General features: G+C 49.8%; 1 protein-coding gene across 7 annotated transcripts in view; it reads right to left on the bottom strand.

The window, feature by feature from the left end:
- Positions 1-3,149: 3,149 nt before the first annotated feature.
- The window catches only part of LRRK1 (leucine rich repeat kinase 1), an 83,248-nt gene continuing 66,971 nt past the window's right edge, over positions 3,150-19,426 (bottom strand). For all 7 annotated transcript variants that reach the window (XM_056346362.1, XM_056346363.1, XM_056346361.1 and 4 more), the window contains 9 exons: positions 18,566-18,763; positions 17,615-17,892; positions 17,232-17,426; positions 16,260-16,411; positions 14,543-14,660; positions 13,098-13,214; positions 7,187-8,022; positions 6,511-6,612; positions 3,150-4,641 (listed from right to left, as the gene is read on the bottom strand). In XM_056346362.1, coding sequence (XP_056202337.1) covers positions 4,464-4,641; positions 6,511-6,612; positions 7,187-8,022; positions 13,098-13,214; positions 14,543-14,660; positions 16,260-16,411; positions 17,232-17,426; positions 17,615-17,892; positions 18,566-18,763 — 2,174 coding nt within the window. In that variant the 3' untranslated portion in view covers positions 3,150-4,463. The remainder of the gene's footprint in view (positions 4,642-6,510; positions 6,613-7,186; positions 8,023-13,097; positions 13,215-14,542; positions 14,661-16,259; positions 16,412-17,231; positions 17,427-17,614; positions 17,893-18,565; positions 18,764-19,426) is intronic.

Here is a 19,426-nt window from a genome sequence, read left to right as displayed (position 1 = left end):
AGAAGGGAAAAAACATTTGAGTCACCCAGCTCAGAAATGTGTAGCTGAAAAGGGAGCATCCCAGCTCAGCACCCGGGCAGGGCGAGCGCAGGGCGTTTTCACACCCGTGCGGGTTTCGGCGGCAGCGTGGCGTTACGGCCAGAAGGAAGGTGAGTGGAGGCAGCGGGGCAGCAGCCCCCACGCCAGCCCCGCGCCGGCCGGCCCCAGCCCTGCCCGCGCTGCTGGACGCTGGCGGAGCTGCAGAAGAGCCGATCTGCTCAAGGGGAGGGGAAATAAAGTCCTGCTTCTAATTTCTAATCATGCTGCAAGGTTAGAAAATATGATTGGCTTTGCTGTCCTTCCTGTCCTGCTGATGCCCAGCCACCGCCCCCAGTGCCCACAGCACCCCAGCTCCTGCGGAACTGCCGGTTTTGGATACCCTGAGAGCCGCAGCCCCAGGCATCTCTGGGGCTGGGACCGACCGGTGCGACCGGGACAGCACCGCTCAGGGCACCTGTCTTCTGCCAAGGTTATTTTATCCAGCTGGGACTGGAGAAACTTTTAATACCTTTAAATTGCCCTTCCTGCAGTTTTCCTTTGCAGGCAGTGCTTGGATTAGCCGTCAGGATGTGCCCAGTGATGGGACCTGCAGGGTGTAGTCCCATCAGCTGGGTCCTCGCACAGTGGGATGGGACCAGGGTGCCGGGCTGCTCTGGGAGCTGTCGTGGGTATTTGGGCCCGATCCTGCACTGCTGCCCAGGGCAGTGTGGGCAGTGGGGCAACGAACCAGCCCTTCTTCCATTTTCTGGCAGAATCAGCTTTGATGTTGCCCCGTTTTCCTGCACACAGAGGAGCTGGCTGGTTTTGGGCAGCCCCAAGCTGGTGGGGTCGGTGCGCCCACAGTGCGGAGGGCCCCAAAGAGCCCTGAGCGAGCAGGAGGGTGTGGGGCCCCGGAGATGGGGGGGACCAGCAGTTTGCATCCGCATCATGCCTGCACCCCCAAAAAAACATTCAGGCCGTGCCCCGAGCCCTGCCGGGACCGGGGTATTGGGCACGGCAGCCGTTCTTCGGCCCAGCGCCTGCCCCTGCACCCTGCCCGCTGCACGGTGCCAGCGTGAGCCGTCCGTGTCCGTGTCCAGATGGTCACTGCACTTACTCCTTCTAAAGGAGTTAAGAAGCAGCTGAGCCCTTCGGGGGACCCAGGGGTGCAGCGTGCGGCTCCTGCTGCGCAGGGGGCGGCTGGCTGAGCGGTTGAAGCCGGGGTGCTGGGCAGCCACGGCTGAGCAGCGGCTCCAGCACCGACGGCTCCATTAATCCCGGTGGCAGCGGGTCCGGCGCGTCCCACCGCTTCCTCGGTGAGTAATTAATGGCCCCGGCACCCACGTCCCTCCCGCTGCCGCTGCCGCTGCCGCTGCGTGGGGTTAATCTCATTTGGAGCATCCGTTTCCCTCCCGGCGCGGGGCCCTTTCCATGAGCTCCCGCTGCTCCCAGACAGGCTGGGGCAAACCTGACGCTGACAAAACACAACTAAGCTGCTTTCTGGTCTGCCCTCGCCCAGCTGAAGGACTAACCCCCCCGCCAGGCCCCTGCTCAGGCTTATTTTTAGAAGCTGAAATAAAATAGCGGGGACTGTGGTACACGCAGCTCCGCCAGGCCAAGTGCTGGTAACGGGTTTTATCGCCAGCGTCGGGGGGCTCAGGCAGCCCCTTGCCCCGAGGCTTTTGGGGCTTTTCCTGCCTTTGGCCTCGACCCCCTCCCTTTCCCTAGGGACGGATGATGCCCCTCATCCTCCACCAGTCCGGCTGGGAGCAGAACAGGCTTTGCTGGCCTGGGAAGGCTGGGAATGAGCATTGAAATCTCACTTGAGCTGTTTGAACTGGTGGGGTTTTTTATTTTGTTTTTAATTTCTGTATGGTTTTGCCCCTGGGGATTTATTCCTGCAGCACGTGCGTTGCTTACTTAATGGAGCCTTGTGCTAACGAGGTTTCAGGTTTGCTGAAGGGGGAGGAATTTCATCCTGATTCCAGGGTAGCAGCATTCAGGCTCTCACGTTGCTTTTGGGAACCCACCCCCCCATTCCCCCCCAGGTTTTGGGACACTCTCGCACCCATCCCTGCAGCAGGGACCTCTCACCCTTCCCCACAGGGCCCCCCAAGCCCGGCTGCCATTCTCCCACCGCGGCGCCCGCAGCCTCTCGTCCCCTCGCAGCCGACCGTCAGGACGTGGCCGGTGAGGGTGGCAGCGAGGTCTCCGCTGCAGGGACATGGATTTCGGTGTGTCGGGGGGAGGGGGTGTGCAACAGCTGCGTGCAGCGGCCCCGCGGCGCGGCAGCCAACAGAACAAAGCCCCTTTTGTGGCGGGGCCCTGGCTGGTGCCCACCGAAGGTTTGGGAGAGGCTCTGGCTGAGCCCCGCGAGCGCTGGGAGCCCAGGGGGGCACGGCCCCACGCTGGCTTTGGAAGCAGCGCGGCGCCCAGGGGGCTCCGCTCGAGAGGGACGATAAGGAACTGCTGCGGCTATTCCAGATGGGATTTTCTCAAGAGAAACCGCAAGGCTGAATGGAAGTACGAGCTGTTCTATAGCCCCTGTTGGGGCTTCATGGGTCATGGAACAGCACGTGTGTGTAAAAGGGGTCTGGCACCTGGAGAAGGCGACTGTGAGCCGGTTAGACCCCAGCTCAGGTGACAGGGCTGTGCGTGGCAGCCACGTGCAGGCTTCGGGCTGTGCAGCAGGGCAGGAGGTAGGTGACACAATTTCAGGGAAACACAGTTAATTAGCCCTGACAGACACAGACACAGAGCTACTTCACAGCTAAGCCTGAGTCAGGATAAGCTCTCGGGGCAGCTGTGAAAACGCCTGTCAAACCGCAGCCGCCGGGAAGGGCTGAGCCACCTCCTCCCCGTCCCCGAGACAACAGGCAGGAGAGCTTGTCCCAGTGCGGGAGAGCAAACTGGGATGCAGTGGTGCTGCCATAGCTGCTTCACAAGCTGCTGGAAGAGCCGCAGGGGGATGGAGACAGGCAAGGCCGGGTAAGGAGACACTACCTGCAAACCCGATTCAGGCTGTGCTCGTCAGCAGGACCTGTGCTTGAATCAGACGCTGCAAACCCCAAAGTCCTGGCAGCTATTGCAGGCACAAGTTGCCAATAAAAAGTGCCACCAAAGCAGTATCATCCTGGGGAGGAATCTGTTTATTTTAAGATACACTCTGTTTCTGAAGAAGGATATTTTAGCAGCCTGCAACAGAAATGTGAACCAGAGGGTTAACCTGCCCATTCGGCCTTGGCCAGCCTTGCCGATGCTCACACAAGTTTCCTTGGATAGAAAACAAAAAGGTCCAAAATTCAAACTGTACACCTTTTTACAGGGTGCTTAGCCAGGCTCTTTTTACACTGCTGTACATGCTTGGGATAACTAAGTGCAACTGTATTCAGAACCAATACATCACCTCGGGCCACTAATGAAGGTAAAATAAAAGCTGTGGTGAGCGGAAGCTGCACAGATACACAGGCAAATCAAGCTCATCGTGTTCCCCATACCCCATGTGCATTTACCAAGAGAAAGAGTGGAGCAAAGACAGTTTATAAACCTTCCTGGCCACAGGGCTCCCTTCTCTTACCCCAGGAAGTATCTGTCAAACCGAGTGGCTTTGCTTTGTATCAGCTCTATTTACAACTGACTTTGCAACAGTGCAATTAAGTAGCTCACTCACGCACGGAGATTGTGCAGTATTATCGGCAGATTATTTTAGGCTCTCTCACAGTAACACTGTAACGCAATAGCTTTTAGGAACCAGAAACGCAGTGGCCAGCCAAAGCTTATTGCTGGTTCTTAACACCTGGATGTCTCTACACAGCAGTCACAACAGGGGCTACACCTGAAGTAGCCTCTAACAAACCTGCAGGAGGTGGTCAGTGGCCCCGCGGCACAGGGCATCCAGCAGGTGCATTTCTCCCGGGAGCAGCGTGAATTAGCCCACAGCGAGCCGCACTGCCGGCCAGCAGGCAGCGGGGACTGGAACGTGCTCAGGCTCCCAGGAAAGAGCCCGCTGTGGTTAACGGAGCTCTCCCAGCTGACAAGATACACTATAAAAGCAGCAGCAGCAGCAGCAGCCAGGGCATGCTGAAGGTGAGGAAGGAATGTAAAATGGGAAGAGGAAACTGGAAAGAGAGGCATGAGCAGAACTGCAGCCACCTCCACCTTCTGCTCTCGACTACTGCAGGGGAGGGTGTGATGGAGCAAGCGAGTGGAGAGATGGTCCAGCTCCTGGGCTCAGCCCTGCCCTGCTCACACCAGTTTCTTCAGTCCCCGGAAGCCCTGATGGGGCTGCAGCCATGGAGACCCCACAGTGCTCACTAGCAGCACACCAGACGCACGCTCCCCCCACGCACCCCTCGTCCCATGCCTCTCCGGGGCTGTGTCTCGGAGTCCAGGCGTGCTCAGAGCAGGATGCTTTCATCGAGCCTCGGTTCCCAGTGCCACAAGCACTACCTTCTTTTTCGCATGCAGGTTTCAAGCCTTCCCAGCTCTTCATAGGCCTGGTAGAAAATGTCAAAGTCTCTGGCACTCCAGCCCCTCCAGACAGCCAGGCACCACTCCATGTTTTCGTTCTCGAAGCAGCACACAACTGTGTCCTTTGCTACAAGAGCAGCATCCACCAGCGTCCTGGGAAAGGAAGAACAGAGCAGGGAAGGGCATTACAGCGGAGAGCAGCTCTGCTAACACGGCACACTGCTGCTCATCCGCAAGACACTGACTCACAAGCTTTCATTTCCAGCTATCGAATCTCTTTTTTATAAGCTGCAAATCCTTGAGAAAGGAGAACGTAACAAAAAGAGGGATCAGAAACTATGTCAAGGCAAAACCAAGTGGCTCAGTGACATGTGAAAAGATTTTCAAAGGGATTCAGGTGCCTAAACACGCAGGTGGGTGCTTAAGTCTGCTGTGACATTTTGAAGTTGCTGCTATTCTCCCTATTTGCTAAATCCAGACTCTTTTGCCTGCTGCCAGCTGGGCACTTTCAGAACAGCTCTGTCGTGCCCCAGCTAACGTGCTGCCCAGAGCTTCTGCAACCTGAAATACAGTGTGGAAGTGGGACGGAGCCCAGCTGTGCCAGCTTAGGGTATGAGCTTTGAGGCCAGATCAGCAGGTATAGCTATGGCAACAGCCCAGGGATGCGCAAGGTTCGTGCAGAAGCAGTCCTGCACGGCAGCACCATGTTGCATGTGCTTCCCTTCATGGTCTCCCAGCACGTTACCTGATCAAACAACGGGGTTAGAGCAGGCCCTGCAGATACCCCAGAGGGAGGTGGCCAGGCAGAAGATGATACTTTCGTCCTCGCAGGGTTAAAGGGACAGGAAACCAGCCCTCTCTGACAGAGGATGGGGGAAGACCGGCCCCAAACTGTTTCTCCAGAAAGGCCCCTAGATGGGGAGCACCAGCAACAAGGGATGTCCTTGGCAGCTAGCTTTCATCACAAACTGCCCCTAAGAAGCCACCTCACCTCCCTACCCTACCTCTGCACTTGGAAGGGCTTGGAGGAGGCAAGCACTACTGGTTGGGCTTTATCCTACTGGGAAAACAGGGCGAGTCAATGGCCATGGTGCCTGAACCAGCCAGGCTGCGAAGCCGGGCAAGGCTGAGATGGCCGTGTCCTCACTTCATCTGGGGAACGCAATATCAACCTAACAGTACCTGCGAACGGTAAAGAGAATACTCCGCTCCCAACTAGCTGATAAAGACACTCAGTTCACAAGCAGAGGGAACGGCAGGAGCACTTTGATCTCTTTGTTTGTGTTTGCCTCGTGGCAATAAATGATAATTTATAATCTTCAGCACTGCTTAACCTCCATTTCTTTGGACACAAATAGTACAATCCCAGCCTGGTGTTTAAGTGATCAGCAGAAACACCCCCATCTCTCTAGCAGGTATTTATTTACTTGGACTCTTGTTCACTGTATGAAACATTTTAGATTAATGTATATAACTGCTCTCCCCTGGGCTCCAGGAGCCTTCCCCCAGCCCGTCACTGCCGACAGCACAAAGGTACTCATTTAGAGCAAGAACATCAACCTGATCCACGTGAATGCAGCCACAGACAAGCACTGCGCTCTGCATAAATACACCTCTTGTTCTAAACGCAGGGGCCGAGTCTGCCAAGCTCCACCGATCTTCTGCCAGGTGCCCTCAGAACACCAGCAGTCAGCACCAGGTAGGATCAGACCGGTGGTTACTGCATTGTGCAAGACACTCCTGCCTGTCTCGTTATGGGGGTACTTGGCCTCTGTGGCTTTTGGAGACCAGACCGTGGTTGCAGTGCCTTCCCCTCACCATCTGTCAGGCTATAAAGAGCGTGTACATGCCTCAGTGTGCAACCAGCAAGTGTGTCTCCTCTGGCTGGGACCTTTTCAGATGCTTCTGGAAGCCAAGAGGAAGCTCCCAGGAGCCCCCGGAGCCCACAGAGCCACCCTCTGCCCCCTAGTCCCCTTGTGCCCCCGGAGACTGGTGTGACAGGCACTGCCCAGTCAGCCTCACCCGTACGGAGCCAGTTCCCCTGCCTTCAGCACAGCAATCACTCTGCCCCGCTGGGTGCCGGATTCCTTCTCCAGTCCAATAACAATGATATCCCCTCCTCTCCTAGAAAAGAAACGAGGGACGTGTCACATGTACTCAGCAATGGGGACTGCTGACAGCTGAGGAAGATCCACGCTGGATAGGGAGGATCTCTGCTGCACTCCCTCCTGCAGTTACACGACATTTTGCAGGGAGAGGGGCACTGTGATGCAACGCAGGGGCATCCTGAATCCACTACAGTGAGAGCCCCCATGACAGGCAAAATGAGACTCCCAGTGGTTTCCAGCTCAGCAGGAGGCAACAGGACTTGCCAGGGTTGCATCTGAGCAAGGAAGCTGCCTGCTGTTCTTTGTTGCTTCAGTAGCTGGGGAAACAGGGCTTTGACTCTTACCGCCTGCCTTCTCATTCTGCTGGAATCAATCCAGCAAGCCCTTAGGTGTGGCCATTCTGCTTAATGCTAGATACCTTTAAAAGGGGGTAGAAAATCGATGTACCATTGTACTGGGAGCAAAAGTTCTTCATGGCAACTTGACTTTCTGGCCAGGTGAATCATACTGGCAATGCAAAAGTTCCCAAACCAGCCTGAGCTGATCTCAGGTTCAGCCCAAGAGGGATTTTGAGGAAGTGACCCGCTTACCTGGGGATCCATATGAGATCTTTTACTGGAAGAATCTTGACAGCTTGGAGATGCTGCATGCTGTCACCTCCAGGCACAGCATCATGATCCAGGGAAGGCTTCAGCTCACGAAATTTGTCAGACTCCTCAAAATCTGTGGAGAGTAGTGCACTGGAAGAGCTCATGGGCGAGCTGGGTAGGCTGGAGGGGCATGGGGTTACCCTGTTAGGAGGTGAGGAGGAGTAGGAAGACACAGAGCAATAATCTGTGAGCGAGTCCTGGTGGTTTAATATCTGGGTGCCAACCTCCGGGCTGTAGATAATGCTCACATCCACCAGCGGGTTATTCTCCACTGCTTTGTGGTTCACAGGTGCCGTAGCGGGGATGGCTGCCGAAGGCTGCTGGATTGTAAACATGTCTCTGAGGGGGCTGCAGTCTCCGCAGAAGTAGCGCGCACAGAGCTGGTAAGTGGTAACGTGATACATCACCAGGAAGTTGCTTTTATCATCCAGACACCACACCACCTCCTCCCCGTGACACTCGGAGTTGCAGGCGATGGATGTGATCATTGACGGCGGGCTGAACGGCTCCAGCCTCCTGCTGATCTCCATCATGGCACAGTCTATGATGAGGATGCCAGGACCGTTGCTGTACCAGACCTCCGCTCCGCTGTTGGTGATCTCCATGGCCTTCACGGGGTACGGGTTCTGCCGGGGGTCGTCATCAGAAATGTTGAATTTGGACCTGTTTGCTGTGTGGGAGCACAGGTAGGAGCAGCTGTCCCCTGGGATGCCCTGGGACACTGAAAACACCGCTACAAGTCCATCTGACAAGCCAGCCAGCACCACATAGAAGTTCTGCAAGAAAGAGAGAGCAAAATCTCCATATGGATTCTTTACTTCTCTGCAATACAGGAGCTTTCGATCCCAGAGACTCTGGCTGCCTCTCACAGTTCTGCAAGTACACTAGTAACTTATCTCAAATCACTCAGTGATAACATCAACATAAAAAGAAGTGATTACATAGGAGCTGCTGCAGAGCCATACTCCTCTCACCCAGTATTACCTCTCTCTTTATTGGCAAGGGAGGACAGATGGACCTGGCAGCCTGCCCCGAAGGTTAACAAACTCAAGCTGGAGTATGTTCAGAGACAGCCATCACAACCCTAAGAATCCAGCTGTAGAAACCTGGCTCATTTCCAAAAAGGAGTAAAGCTATTGCTGTCAGTGTAGGCAGGAGAGAAATGGAAGAGATGCAGTAAAAACGGAAAGACAGGGAGGCAATCCTCTCATAAGCAAGTGCATGCAGTGATCGCTCTGCATCCTATGCCTGCTGCTTTGACAGCACCACTCTTCCCAGGGACATGCTCTGGGTCTGGGACCCCTGGCAGCTCAGAGACATCCCAGCGAAGGGTGCAGAAGCAGCAGCAGTTCAGCAAAGCAGCTGCCAAGCGCCATGAACAATTAATTCTACAGGTAGTTAAAAACCTGCCCCTAAATGCACAGATGTGTTGGCTGCGGAAGCTGCGGCCGGCGTCAAGCTCTGGTGCAGTGCTCCGCGGCACTGCTGCGACGGATGCCGTCACGTCGCATGGACAGGAGCCGGTGAGAAGGCCATGGCTCACTGGGTCTCCGACTCCTCCAGCTCATCACATCAGTGCAAAATGCTGTTAAACAGACTGGGAAATGGATCCCTCGGGAACAAAACTCCCCATGACCTTGGGTCTGTACCAGAAACTCCCCCATCTGTGAAGCAGATAAAACAATACCTACCTCAAAGGCCTTTCTATTTCCTCCCCGTGGAGCAATAAATTCTAAAAAAAGACCCTTTGCCCAGGGCTTTTTGCTGTTGTTACAATCTGGCTGGACTAAGCAAAGCAAAACCAACAGAACCAGACTGAGCACTGCCAGCTGAACCGACACAACCTCAGCCCTCCGCAGCCCCGATGTGGCAGAGAGCCCTGCCTCCTGGGGTGCCTGGGGCGCCAGCGACGCTGCCCACCGCTGCAGCATGGGCTGGGGACTCAGCATCACCCCTTGTTGCTCATAAATTAAGGGAAAGCCGGTGCCCTTCCAGGGATCTCAGCTGTGCCAGCCCTCAAAGGTCGCTCCCAGGCTGTTTAAACCCATAAAGGCCAAAATCAATCCAATGTGAATTGCTCTCAGATAGCAAGGGGCAGATAGCACAGGGGTAAGTATTAGTTTAATTGATAGCACTGTTTGCAACGCTCATTAAGAGTCTTGGACAAAAAGACACTATCTGCATAAAAAGTATGAGTAAAGCCATGAGCGTGCTGAGCCCGTATGACTAATCCAAATCACAGCAGAATTTTACTGTAATGGGAAAAACTAGGGAAGCAAGTGGAAAGTTGTGAAATGGGACTTGGACTTTAACTCAGTCTAGTCCCAATTCTCTAACCACTAATTAAAAGAAACCCAAATGACCTGCAGCGTTCAGTGCCGTGTCCCCGCTGCCATGTGGATCTGGTGCAAAAGCTCCTGGATATGGCTTTGCCAGGGAGTTGCATCAATAGGTTGGCACACGGCACAACGCTTTACACAAGCTGGGGTTTGGGTTACTTTTTCTTTGGAAAGGAGTTTGATTATTTAAACCAGAACAAAACAAAGCAGAACAACCCACATTTTGCTGGTGAAAATGGTCCAATTTTCCAGTCCAAAGGACCCTGAACAATAGGTATTTCCTACTAAAAATGGAAAATATAAATTGAAATGGAAACATCTGAAATTAACCGAAATGTGGGTACGTCACCTGAACTGCTCCTAGTGTGACACAGGACACTACTAAAGTCTTCAGAGATGTCTCTACTTTTGTCTCATTCAATTTGAAAATGCTGAATTATCCAAACATAGTCTTAATAAAAAATATTTTGATTTCTTTGATTAGCGTCAGCTACTGCAGAACAGAATCCAGATTCCCTTTTGGGTTCCATAGGCCAAATTTCCACAGCGCTGAGCAATCGGCACCATAACTGAGCAGAGCTGCGTCAGCGATCCCCACCCAGCTTTACTGGTAATACCAACTCTGCCAAATTCTAGCCTGTCTGGCACGGCACAATGGTGGAAGCAAATCTGGAAGATGTTTTATGCTTTGGGTCACTTATTGCTCACTGCCTTGGCTATCAGGACCGGTTTCCATCCAGCCTATCTGTTGTTATCTCTCTGTTTAAGGAACAAGGAGTAGGAACTCAAATGCTGAGAAATGCCCTTAACCTGCCATCCCTTGCCTGACTGAGACAAGGAGGTGACCCCATTCACAGAAGACCACGGCAAAGGCCACCCAGCCACGGGTGCCACTGACTCGCCAGACTTTATTAGGTGCTGGTGCAGCCAGGCAGTGAGACAAAACTCTCCAAATCTGGGTATTACAACAGTGACCAAAGGCAGGCAGGGCAGCAGCCTCCAGAAACCTTAAGTAACTTTCTCAGAATTCATTTTCAACATTTGGGCTCCACAAAGAGCCAACAAAAACACACAGCAACAAAACTGCATTTGAAGTCTCCGTCCTGCCAGAAGTCCCACTGTGCCAGGGAGGAAGGCCTCTGAGCGGGGCTGTGATGGTATGTGATGTGCAGGAGATGAGCTGGCACTAGATGTCCTGTCCTCGCAGCTAAGGACAGCACAAGGCTTGGAGCCATTGGGACGGCCACTGCAAGCAGGTTAAAAAAAAAAAAAATACAGCCCCCGACACCACAGCCTTGGTCACCTCCTCCTCTCTTCCCCACAGGGTCTAGCACTGCTGGCAGCAAACGCTGCGGCAGGCTGCAGCCTTTAAATGTAGCTCTTGTTTTCATATGTTCCAGGTTTTTGCAAGAGGCCAGAGGCTTGCACCCATTCAAATTTCTCTCTCCCTCAACATCTCTTTGTAAGAAGATTGCAAACCAATTCAGACAGCATCTTGTTTTGCTGCTCTTAACCTGTTTTTTTGCTCATTTGGTTTTTTTCTGGAAGGAAATTTGCTGAAAATTTTATTGTTTGCCAAAACCAATGATACTGGTGACAGAAAGCATACAACAAAAAAAGCTTAAATTGTATAAGGCTTTTCCTTGGCTGGCGAGTTTTGGATTCTGGGCCCCTTTCTGCTGCTTTTAAATTTCCATGATGCTTCCTTTGGATGAAAACCCAAGTTTTGGAAACTATTTCTTTTGGATCAGTCTTCCCAAGGCAGTCATAAAGAATTCCCCTTCCCAGCAACATCCCTCAGCAATTCTCTGACTGCAAGTTACCTCACATCTCATCAGCTAAAGGCTTTCTTCCCAGGGAAATGCAAGCAATTCTCTTCTCTGCTGGGCAATAACGACTGTGTGATAGCTCAGATACAGCTTACTGTGCCATACAGAAAGTTTGACAAGCGTAAGTTTTCCACTTAGCTTTGCTGGATGAACTGGCTGTTTCAAAAAACGGTTTAGTTTCTTGCCAGCCTGGTCTGCACATCCCTATGGCTGCTGCTCTGGCTATTTCACTGCCAAACTCATTCATAGAAAGGAGAGAGGAAAAAGTAAGTCCAATAAACTAAGAAGGAGTGCGCCGAAGGGATGTGGATTTCTGGAAGGTTGGGTAGGGTCGGGGGAGGAAGGGAGGTGTCTAGACTCAATATTACTATTGTAGGGCCTGGCATTATTTATGACATTTTCTAGGCAAGCCACAAACTGAAAATAGAAACCAGGAGACATAAAGCCACTTGTAATCTCTGAGGAATGGCTTTGCAAGCTGTATGACAGTGGAAAAGCTGAAAGTGAAAGACTCGTTCGACTATCCTGGACAAAACCTCATGCAGCATGAAAAAGAAATTTGCCCTACACATCAGAAATGAAACTCCACGGCACTGAAACGCTGCAGGTCTGGGAGCCAAAGCAAGCCAACAGATGCAGTCTCCCAGCGGGTGAAATTCAGCCCTGTGCCAACTTTACATCTATGCCCTACTTTAGTCCTACTTACACCATGTTTGGAAGTGAAGCAGTACACCTTACACTAACCATCTGCCTTGGATCCAGTCAGCGATGCGGCAGTCCGAGCAAATGAGCCAGAAATGGACAATAACTCAGAACAGGCGTGCGGTATAAAACAGCTCCACTGTCACTCCGAGACCTGCTCCATATTGCGCTTTTAGACACATACCAGTCTGCTGGCATTTGCAAAAACTACACAGCTACCAATAATGTCGGAACATAATTACATGTTTTCGCTTAAGGTGGCTGTAAGCAACCCGGAGGTAATTTAGCCTGAAAACAGTTTTTATACATCTCCCAAGACTTGCCCGCAATAGGCAGTCATGTCAGATTTCTCTTGCCCATAACTGGATGTTAGCAAATCCAGAACTAGACAGATAGTATATAACTTCTGTTATTACCCATAAGAGTAATTATCCATATTACCCATAAGAGCTGTATTACCTAAGTGTTCTCATTCAAACCCAAAAAAGGAGCATGGCTGAACCTAGATAATATTTCAAGACGACTGTGCACACCAACGACAGCGTGCACACACACCAGGAAAGGACTGGGTACAAGAGCTAGGATATAACCAAGTCCTGCATTACCAGTTAATAAATCTCCATTCTAATTATTGTTTCTTGTCCTCTCTATTTTGCTTGATCAGCCTAAACCTTGCCTTCCAGTGATGTGGAAACACAGCTGGAAAACTTCCTTGCAGAGGAATGTGATCTATTTTGACTATTTTCCCAGCAGGCTTGGAAGTGCCAGCTTTGGTCCCCTGACTCAGGTTCTTGCCCACACCTCTGTCTTCTGGCAGAGGCACAAAGACCTGCAAACCTCCTCGCACTGCCAGAATGTTCCTGGGCATTGCAAAGTCCTTCAACACCAGCTAGTGACAAGCCGCGCAAACTCTGGCAGCTGGGCCCAGCTGCAGACAGCTTAGTCTCACTAATGCCCCTTTTCCTTTAGGTTCCTCCTTACCTTTTTCACAACAGGCATTACTAGAAAGCAGCTCACAGTAGCAGGAGTGTCTAAACCCTTCTGCGGAGACTTTAAAGGACACATGCCCTGCAATCCATACACAGAAATCTTCTGGTCCTGTGAAAGAGCACAAAAAATTCTGTAAGTCTCAATCATCTTCCATGCTTTTCATATTTTGTGACCTGAACAAGATCAAATTGGTTCCAAAACCAGTTTTTACTTGTATTTCTTGATATCCAAACCCTGGGTTTCTCTTTGTGCTCCCTGGAGAGCATTTGCCCCGCCTGTGGGTAGAAAGCAGGTGCTGCCTTCCCCAGAATGAGTTGTGGGCAACATACGCACGATCCAAAAGCCACCGAAACCACCACTATAGGTGTTTTATCACCACATCTAAAAGTAGCATTTGACAACCCTGACTGCATAAATCCCAAACATTCCAGGATAATTGAAACATGTTTTATGTTACTTTGTATTAATTTGTCAATGCAAGGAAAGCTAATTACAGTGTATGTGGAATTACACCTGCTCTACACCTCATAAATCCACTAAACTGATATAAAGCACCTGGTTTGGGGAATAGCAACACATTTCATTTTGATCAAAAAGTGGGAATACAATGCTTTAAGATTATTGAAATTTAACTATTATAAAAAAAAATAGGAATATTCGCACTTTACTTCTACTTGGGGACCAAAAAAGTCAAAATATCTTATTTTCCTATGGGGAAAAAAAAAAAAAAAAAAAAAAAAAAAAGAGTTCTATCTTGTCACTCAGTTACAGCATCCATGCTAGGGCGGAGTGAATGAACCAACACAAATTATTTATTCAGCAAGTGTGGCCTTTTTTCCCCCAACTCTGACACACCAAACTTCAGGAACATTTCCATTTGTTTCAGCCGGTTTTTGTTTGGTTTGTGTCAAACAATTGTGTCAGAACCGGCTGACACTTAATGCAGCCCTTACGGGTGGACAGGGCTCCGAGGGATAAACCAGCCGTGCTCTCTCACTCTTATCTTTTTAGCTGCAGTTTTCCCCGGTGAACACAAAACTTGGGTACCCATTTCCCACCGACTTGCAGATCCCTCGGGGCGCTTTCAAAACCCCACCCTTAAACACATGGTTTCTTTCACTGCTTTATCGCTTACAGATAAGGACATTTCCCAGATGAAACCCTGGGTAGAAATGCTACAATCCGGAGAGTTTTGCCTCGGAAAGCCGAGGTTCCCACGATCACTTTGAACACCAGGAGGCACGATTTTGGTCTAGGTACCAGCTATGTAACAGGTAGAAACAATACACAAAGAGAAAGCAGATGCAAAGCCTCCCTGCTTATCTGAGATGCCCATCGTCTCACTCTTAGCTTTACTAATTTCTCTTTCTCTTAATTGGTATCTCTTCCAGCGAGGCTCCTCTTGAGTGGGGCACTGAAGTGCAGGCAAGGCTCACCTCTGTGGCAGCCCAGAGGGCATTCTGGAATTTTAGTTGGCAGCACAGCTTCATTCCTGGGCAGCTCATCCTCTCCACTTCTATGACTCCCTTCTCCGGATTCACCACTGTATAGTTTCTGAAAGGAGCAAACAATAATTTCCTATAGCCAACATTCAGGCTCCACACTGCTACAGGATGGGACTCGGCACTTTTGGCCAAGCCTTTAACGCGACTGTCCAGATGTGGATGATGATGCAAGGATCTACACCCCTCCAAACGGTCATTGTAAAGGAAGAGAAATACAGATGTGCCACGGCTGGTCCTCAGGGGGCAGATACGCAATTGCTTCTGTGAAAATTTAAACTCAGCTATCTGACTTTGCACAGAAATAGATTAGGAGAACTTACATGGTCTGTTACTATAATTCAGCTGTGAGACAAATAGCTCCAGCTGAATAGCAGTAATTAATAGCTGGGAGGTCTCAGCCCATCTTGCCCATTAGTTTCTCAAGAGAGTATGTGCTCGTTCTCCAAATGCACTGCCTCAGTATTATCTGGCTTCATTATTTATTCTAGTAAATAAACAGAAGAGCATGATTCTTCCAAATAAGAGCAAAGATCTGTAACGTGATAAAATAATTTATAAATATGACTAATTAACATTTTCGTAACTAAAAGGTTTTTGTTCATTTGGGGTTTGGGGAAGTTTATTGGGTTTGGGTGTTTGAACAATAACTGGATATTCACAGCCACATCTGTGAGCCCCAGATGTTTTACCAACCGTGGCACAAGCAATTACACATCCTGAAATCTGCCACATATAAGTAATTTGTTATTCAGCAGTCTCCAGCAAGTGGGACTGTCCAGTCAGGAAGCAGATTCACCGAGATATATTGCTGCGAATATTTGGACAACATCCATGCATTCAAAATACATCTGTGAGTCCCATGTGTCTCACCAGTTTTAGCAGGAATAGTTATACTGTCTGCACTGAACGACTGACCAGGCACCACAAACAGCAAAGCAAATTGTTCATGAACAAACCATGTACCTTTCCCATTAGGTTAATGGTTACAAATAATGAACACATTAATATAAAATGTAGATCAGATTGTGCATGTTTCCAAATAAGATCGGGGCTATAAAAATTAGTAACAACCATAAAAATAAACCTAACTAGCCATGGGTCACATGTGGCTGAGCAAAATACCATCATCTCAGTCACAATTTAATAACATTTAAAGCACATGCCTTTTCACTATAGCACACATTTTACTGGTAGTATACACTTGGATGCACACACAGCTTCAGGCATGTGGCTAACTCCCGATGATTTCAACAGGATTTAAGCATGTGCTTAATTGCTTTGCAGAACAGAGATGGAACTGCAGCCTCAATTAGGAAAGGTTTAGTGTTAAATGGTCTCATTAGCAAAGGCAGAACACATCTGTTCTCATGTACAAATGCTTCATCCTGTGTGTGTGAATCATTACACTGCCCTAATCTTCTCCTCATATTAACTGAAGCAGAGTTAAGCTCATTAAATATCCTTTATAAAGCAACCACTGTTCCCAATTAAAAGAGTTTGGGAAAACCGTGTTCACCGTCTCCTTGGCATTCACCCAAATTCACTTTCACCTTCTTTACCTCCCTCCCAGAAGCATAAGTGAAGATGCTGAAGGATTTTTACTTAAAAAGAAAAAAAAGAAAGAAATTACTAATGTGAGTCATCTCACCTGGTGTCTTCCTTCCCATCCCAGAACACCACAGTGTACTCCTGTCCTTGGGAGCAGAAGAAGGAAGACTGCTTCCCACAGGATAGCAGGTACATAAATGTTGCAAAGGTAGGATCTTTCATCTGTCCTACCACAGAAATGGCCAGTGGACGCTGTGGGGAAAGGAGAATAGAAAGACATACGTCACACGAGACAGTTGGAGGTCTAGATGAAATAAAAGACTCATAATAATCATTATTGATTAAAGCTAGAGAGCCAAGAAGTAGGCCTACTTCAATAAATGCTTCTGCTACTTTCTCAAATCTGCATCAAATTCTCCTTATAAATCCCACCTCACTGGTTCTTAGCATCCTCTGTATCTCAGACACTGAAGCCAAATCTCTTCTGTACTTCCATGGTTTGGTCTGTGACTCCTACATATTTTATTGATTAATTTCTTCAGGCTGACAAGTTTTGGAAGCTGACCCACTGTCATGACAGTGTCTAGCTGTTTGTGAGTCAAGCTGGCCTTTGAAGGACAACAGCTCTGAAACAGCAACTTGTAATTAATCAAAAACGTAACGCAGCATAATCCTTTTCTCATACTTTGAACCCTTTTCTTCCTCATACCACTTTTTATAATCTTGGGGATTTTGAAGTCTTTGTAGTTACACTGACAGCAGGATGCTGTAGCTGTTTCTGGAAATTATGGGTAATGTCTCGCCCTGGTGAAATCAATAGCCTAACTGCGATTGACGCCAAGGGACCTTCATGTCACTGCAGATGTCTAAGGCCACCAATCTGCCATCATTTCGTTCATAAAACTCTCATTTAAGTCAACAGAAGTGCTGGGCCAAATCAGCAGGAGGGGTAAATGCGCAACTGAGCTGTTCTGCTGTAGGAAGAGCAAGCTCAGCTGTCCTGTGTGAAGAGGGCTGCTGGATCCTCGTAGCTACAAATCAGAAAGCACTGGTCACGAGGGCTGTCTTGTACCTTTTCTGGCTTAGTGTCCCAACACTCCATCATGAGTGCCTGCATCCTATATAGCTGCACCTCTTCTGGTTGCCCAAGAACGGGACGGATCCCTTTAGACAGCTTCTTTGCAATCTGGAGCTGGTGTTGTCCCAGCACAGGCCGCTGACCAGACAGAAGCTCATACAGGACCATCCCATATGAGAACATGTCAACCTAGAGCCAGAAACAGAGACTGAAAACCAGGGCAGAGCTCCCTTGGTAGGCAGAGCAGAGAGCAAGGAAGACCACAGCGGGAAAGCTAGTGCTGCAGCACCATGCCTGAGGGAATTCAGCCCCATGCACGAAGCCAGCCACCCACTGCTGTCACGCAGAGGCTGCCCCCAAAGATGTACCACAGTCACCTTCTCATCGTAGACTATGCGAGGTCTGATCTCAGGAGCTTGGTAGCCCGGCGTGCCTTCCACACCAAGCGCGCCTTCGTGGAATGACTGCCGGGAGATTCCGTAGTCAGAGAGTTTGATATTGATGTGTTCTTTAACGTCCAGGGACCACACCAAAATATTGTCTGACTTCAGGTCGCAGAAGATGATGTTCTTCTTATGCAGGTAGGCAAGGCCTGTTACAATCTGATACGCTATTTTGTGTGTCAGCATGTGCCCCAGTGGCACAAAGGAAGACCCTGGCACAAAGAAACAGCCTGTCTTCAGTTCTTGCAATAGCAATAACTGCTTTTTTTAAATCTTTTTTTCTTTCTTTTTTAAACTCCAGAACAATAACTAACAAACTTTTAAAACATCACTCAATGCCATCATTTGAAATGACACTGTTCGTGTTACTATACATGTCTGACAGTTCTATTAGATGCCTTTTTTAAACCCTTTCACTTCTAGACCCCTAAATCTTCTGGTGAACGTTAGTGTTTGACTGAAAGTTGACACAAAGCCAAGGTGCCAAGAGGGCGAGATGGCCTCAACCTATCTTGGAATTAGTGTCATTCATTTGACAGCAACAGAAATACAGATAATTACGAGAGAATTTAGAGCGCCAGACACCCATCTGCAGGGGGAAGAACAGAGCATTACCCACGCAGGACTGAAGCGAGATGCATTTCTTATTAATCTGCAGAGAAATTGAAAATCCAGGTCTCCAAAGTAGTTTTGAAAATCCTGCATCAATTTTTACCAGGCTCCCAAAGGCACAGTTTAGGAGCAAGTCCATCCCTCCCACTTCCCGTAGTCTGGAAAAAAAAAATCCCCTTCAGTAAATCAAGCAGTAATTTAAACGCTGTTGACCATTTGCCACTACCATGACTTGGAGAGTGAGCTCTCCCAGGAGGGACACCCTGTTTTTACCTTTGGAGTTTTCAGACAATACAGTGGTGAGGCTGCCCAGAGGGGCCAGCTCTAGGGCAAAGCAGAGAGGATGGATGCTGATGCCAATGAGGGAGACGATGCAGGGGTGTTGCAGGGAGTGGAGCATGCTGGCCTCCTGGCGAAACTCGGAGAAGTTCTTCATGGCATCCATAGCTCTCAGGTGTTTCAGCATGGTATCTGGCAAGACACACGAACCCCTTCTCACTCCCCAGCTGAGAAACAAGGTCAGAAATAATTCGGAAGGTGCTAATCACTAGGCAAATGCTGCAGGAAGAAGGCAGCTTGTGGGGTCATGCCAACAGCAAGGCTTTAAGTTGCATTGTCATGTTGATGCATGAACTTATTGGCTATAAGCAGGATATATATGGCTGTCTCAGGAAGAGAGTGCTCCCCTGGTCCTGTAACACCAACCTCAAGTGCGACTGGCACACACTGTTCTCACAGGTCACCTGGATGATTTTGGAAAACTCGTGCTGTGCTTTTTAAAGTAGGGACTCTCTGGGTGTGGATGCCACATCGCAGACCCTTTGGTGGAAGGAGTCTTCCCTACCCTTTCCCAGATGCTCTGCCAGAAGAAGGACCCTTCACAGTAATTGCCTCACTTTCCTCATTTTTGTTAGGAAAGGATGTAGTGAACCCCTGAGCTGTGGAGGAGGCCAGCTGCTGCCCCAGTGACAAATGACCTTTGGAAAGAGCAGACCTGCCTGAGCAGCCTGTGGTGTCCGATAGCAGAAGGACACTTTCCCCTATCCTTTGTCCACGGACTGAAGCTCTGCTGGAAACCTGGACAGACAGCATGTGCAGTGCAAGAGCCTGTCCCTGCCTGGAGGAGCTGGCAGG

The sequence above is a fragment of the Falco biarmicus genome, chromosome 7 (genome assembly GCF_023638135.1).
Source record: "Falco biarmicus isolate bFalBia1 chromosome 7, bFalBia1.pri, whole genome shotgun sequence".
NCBI classification, from domain to species: domain Eukaryota; kingdom Metazoa; phylum Chordata; class Aves; order Falconiformes; family Falconidae; genus Falco; species Falco biarmicus.
The sequence above is the reverse complement of the archived record's forward strand: the minus strand, read 5'-3'. Positions and strand labels throughout refer to the sequence as shown.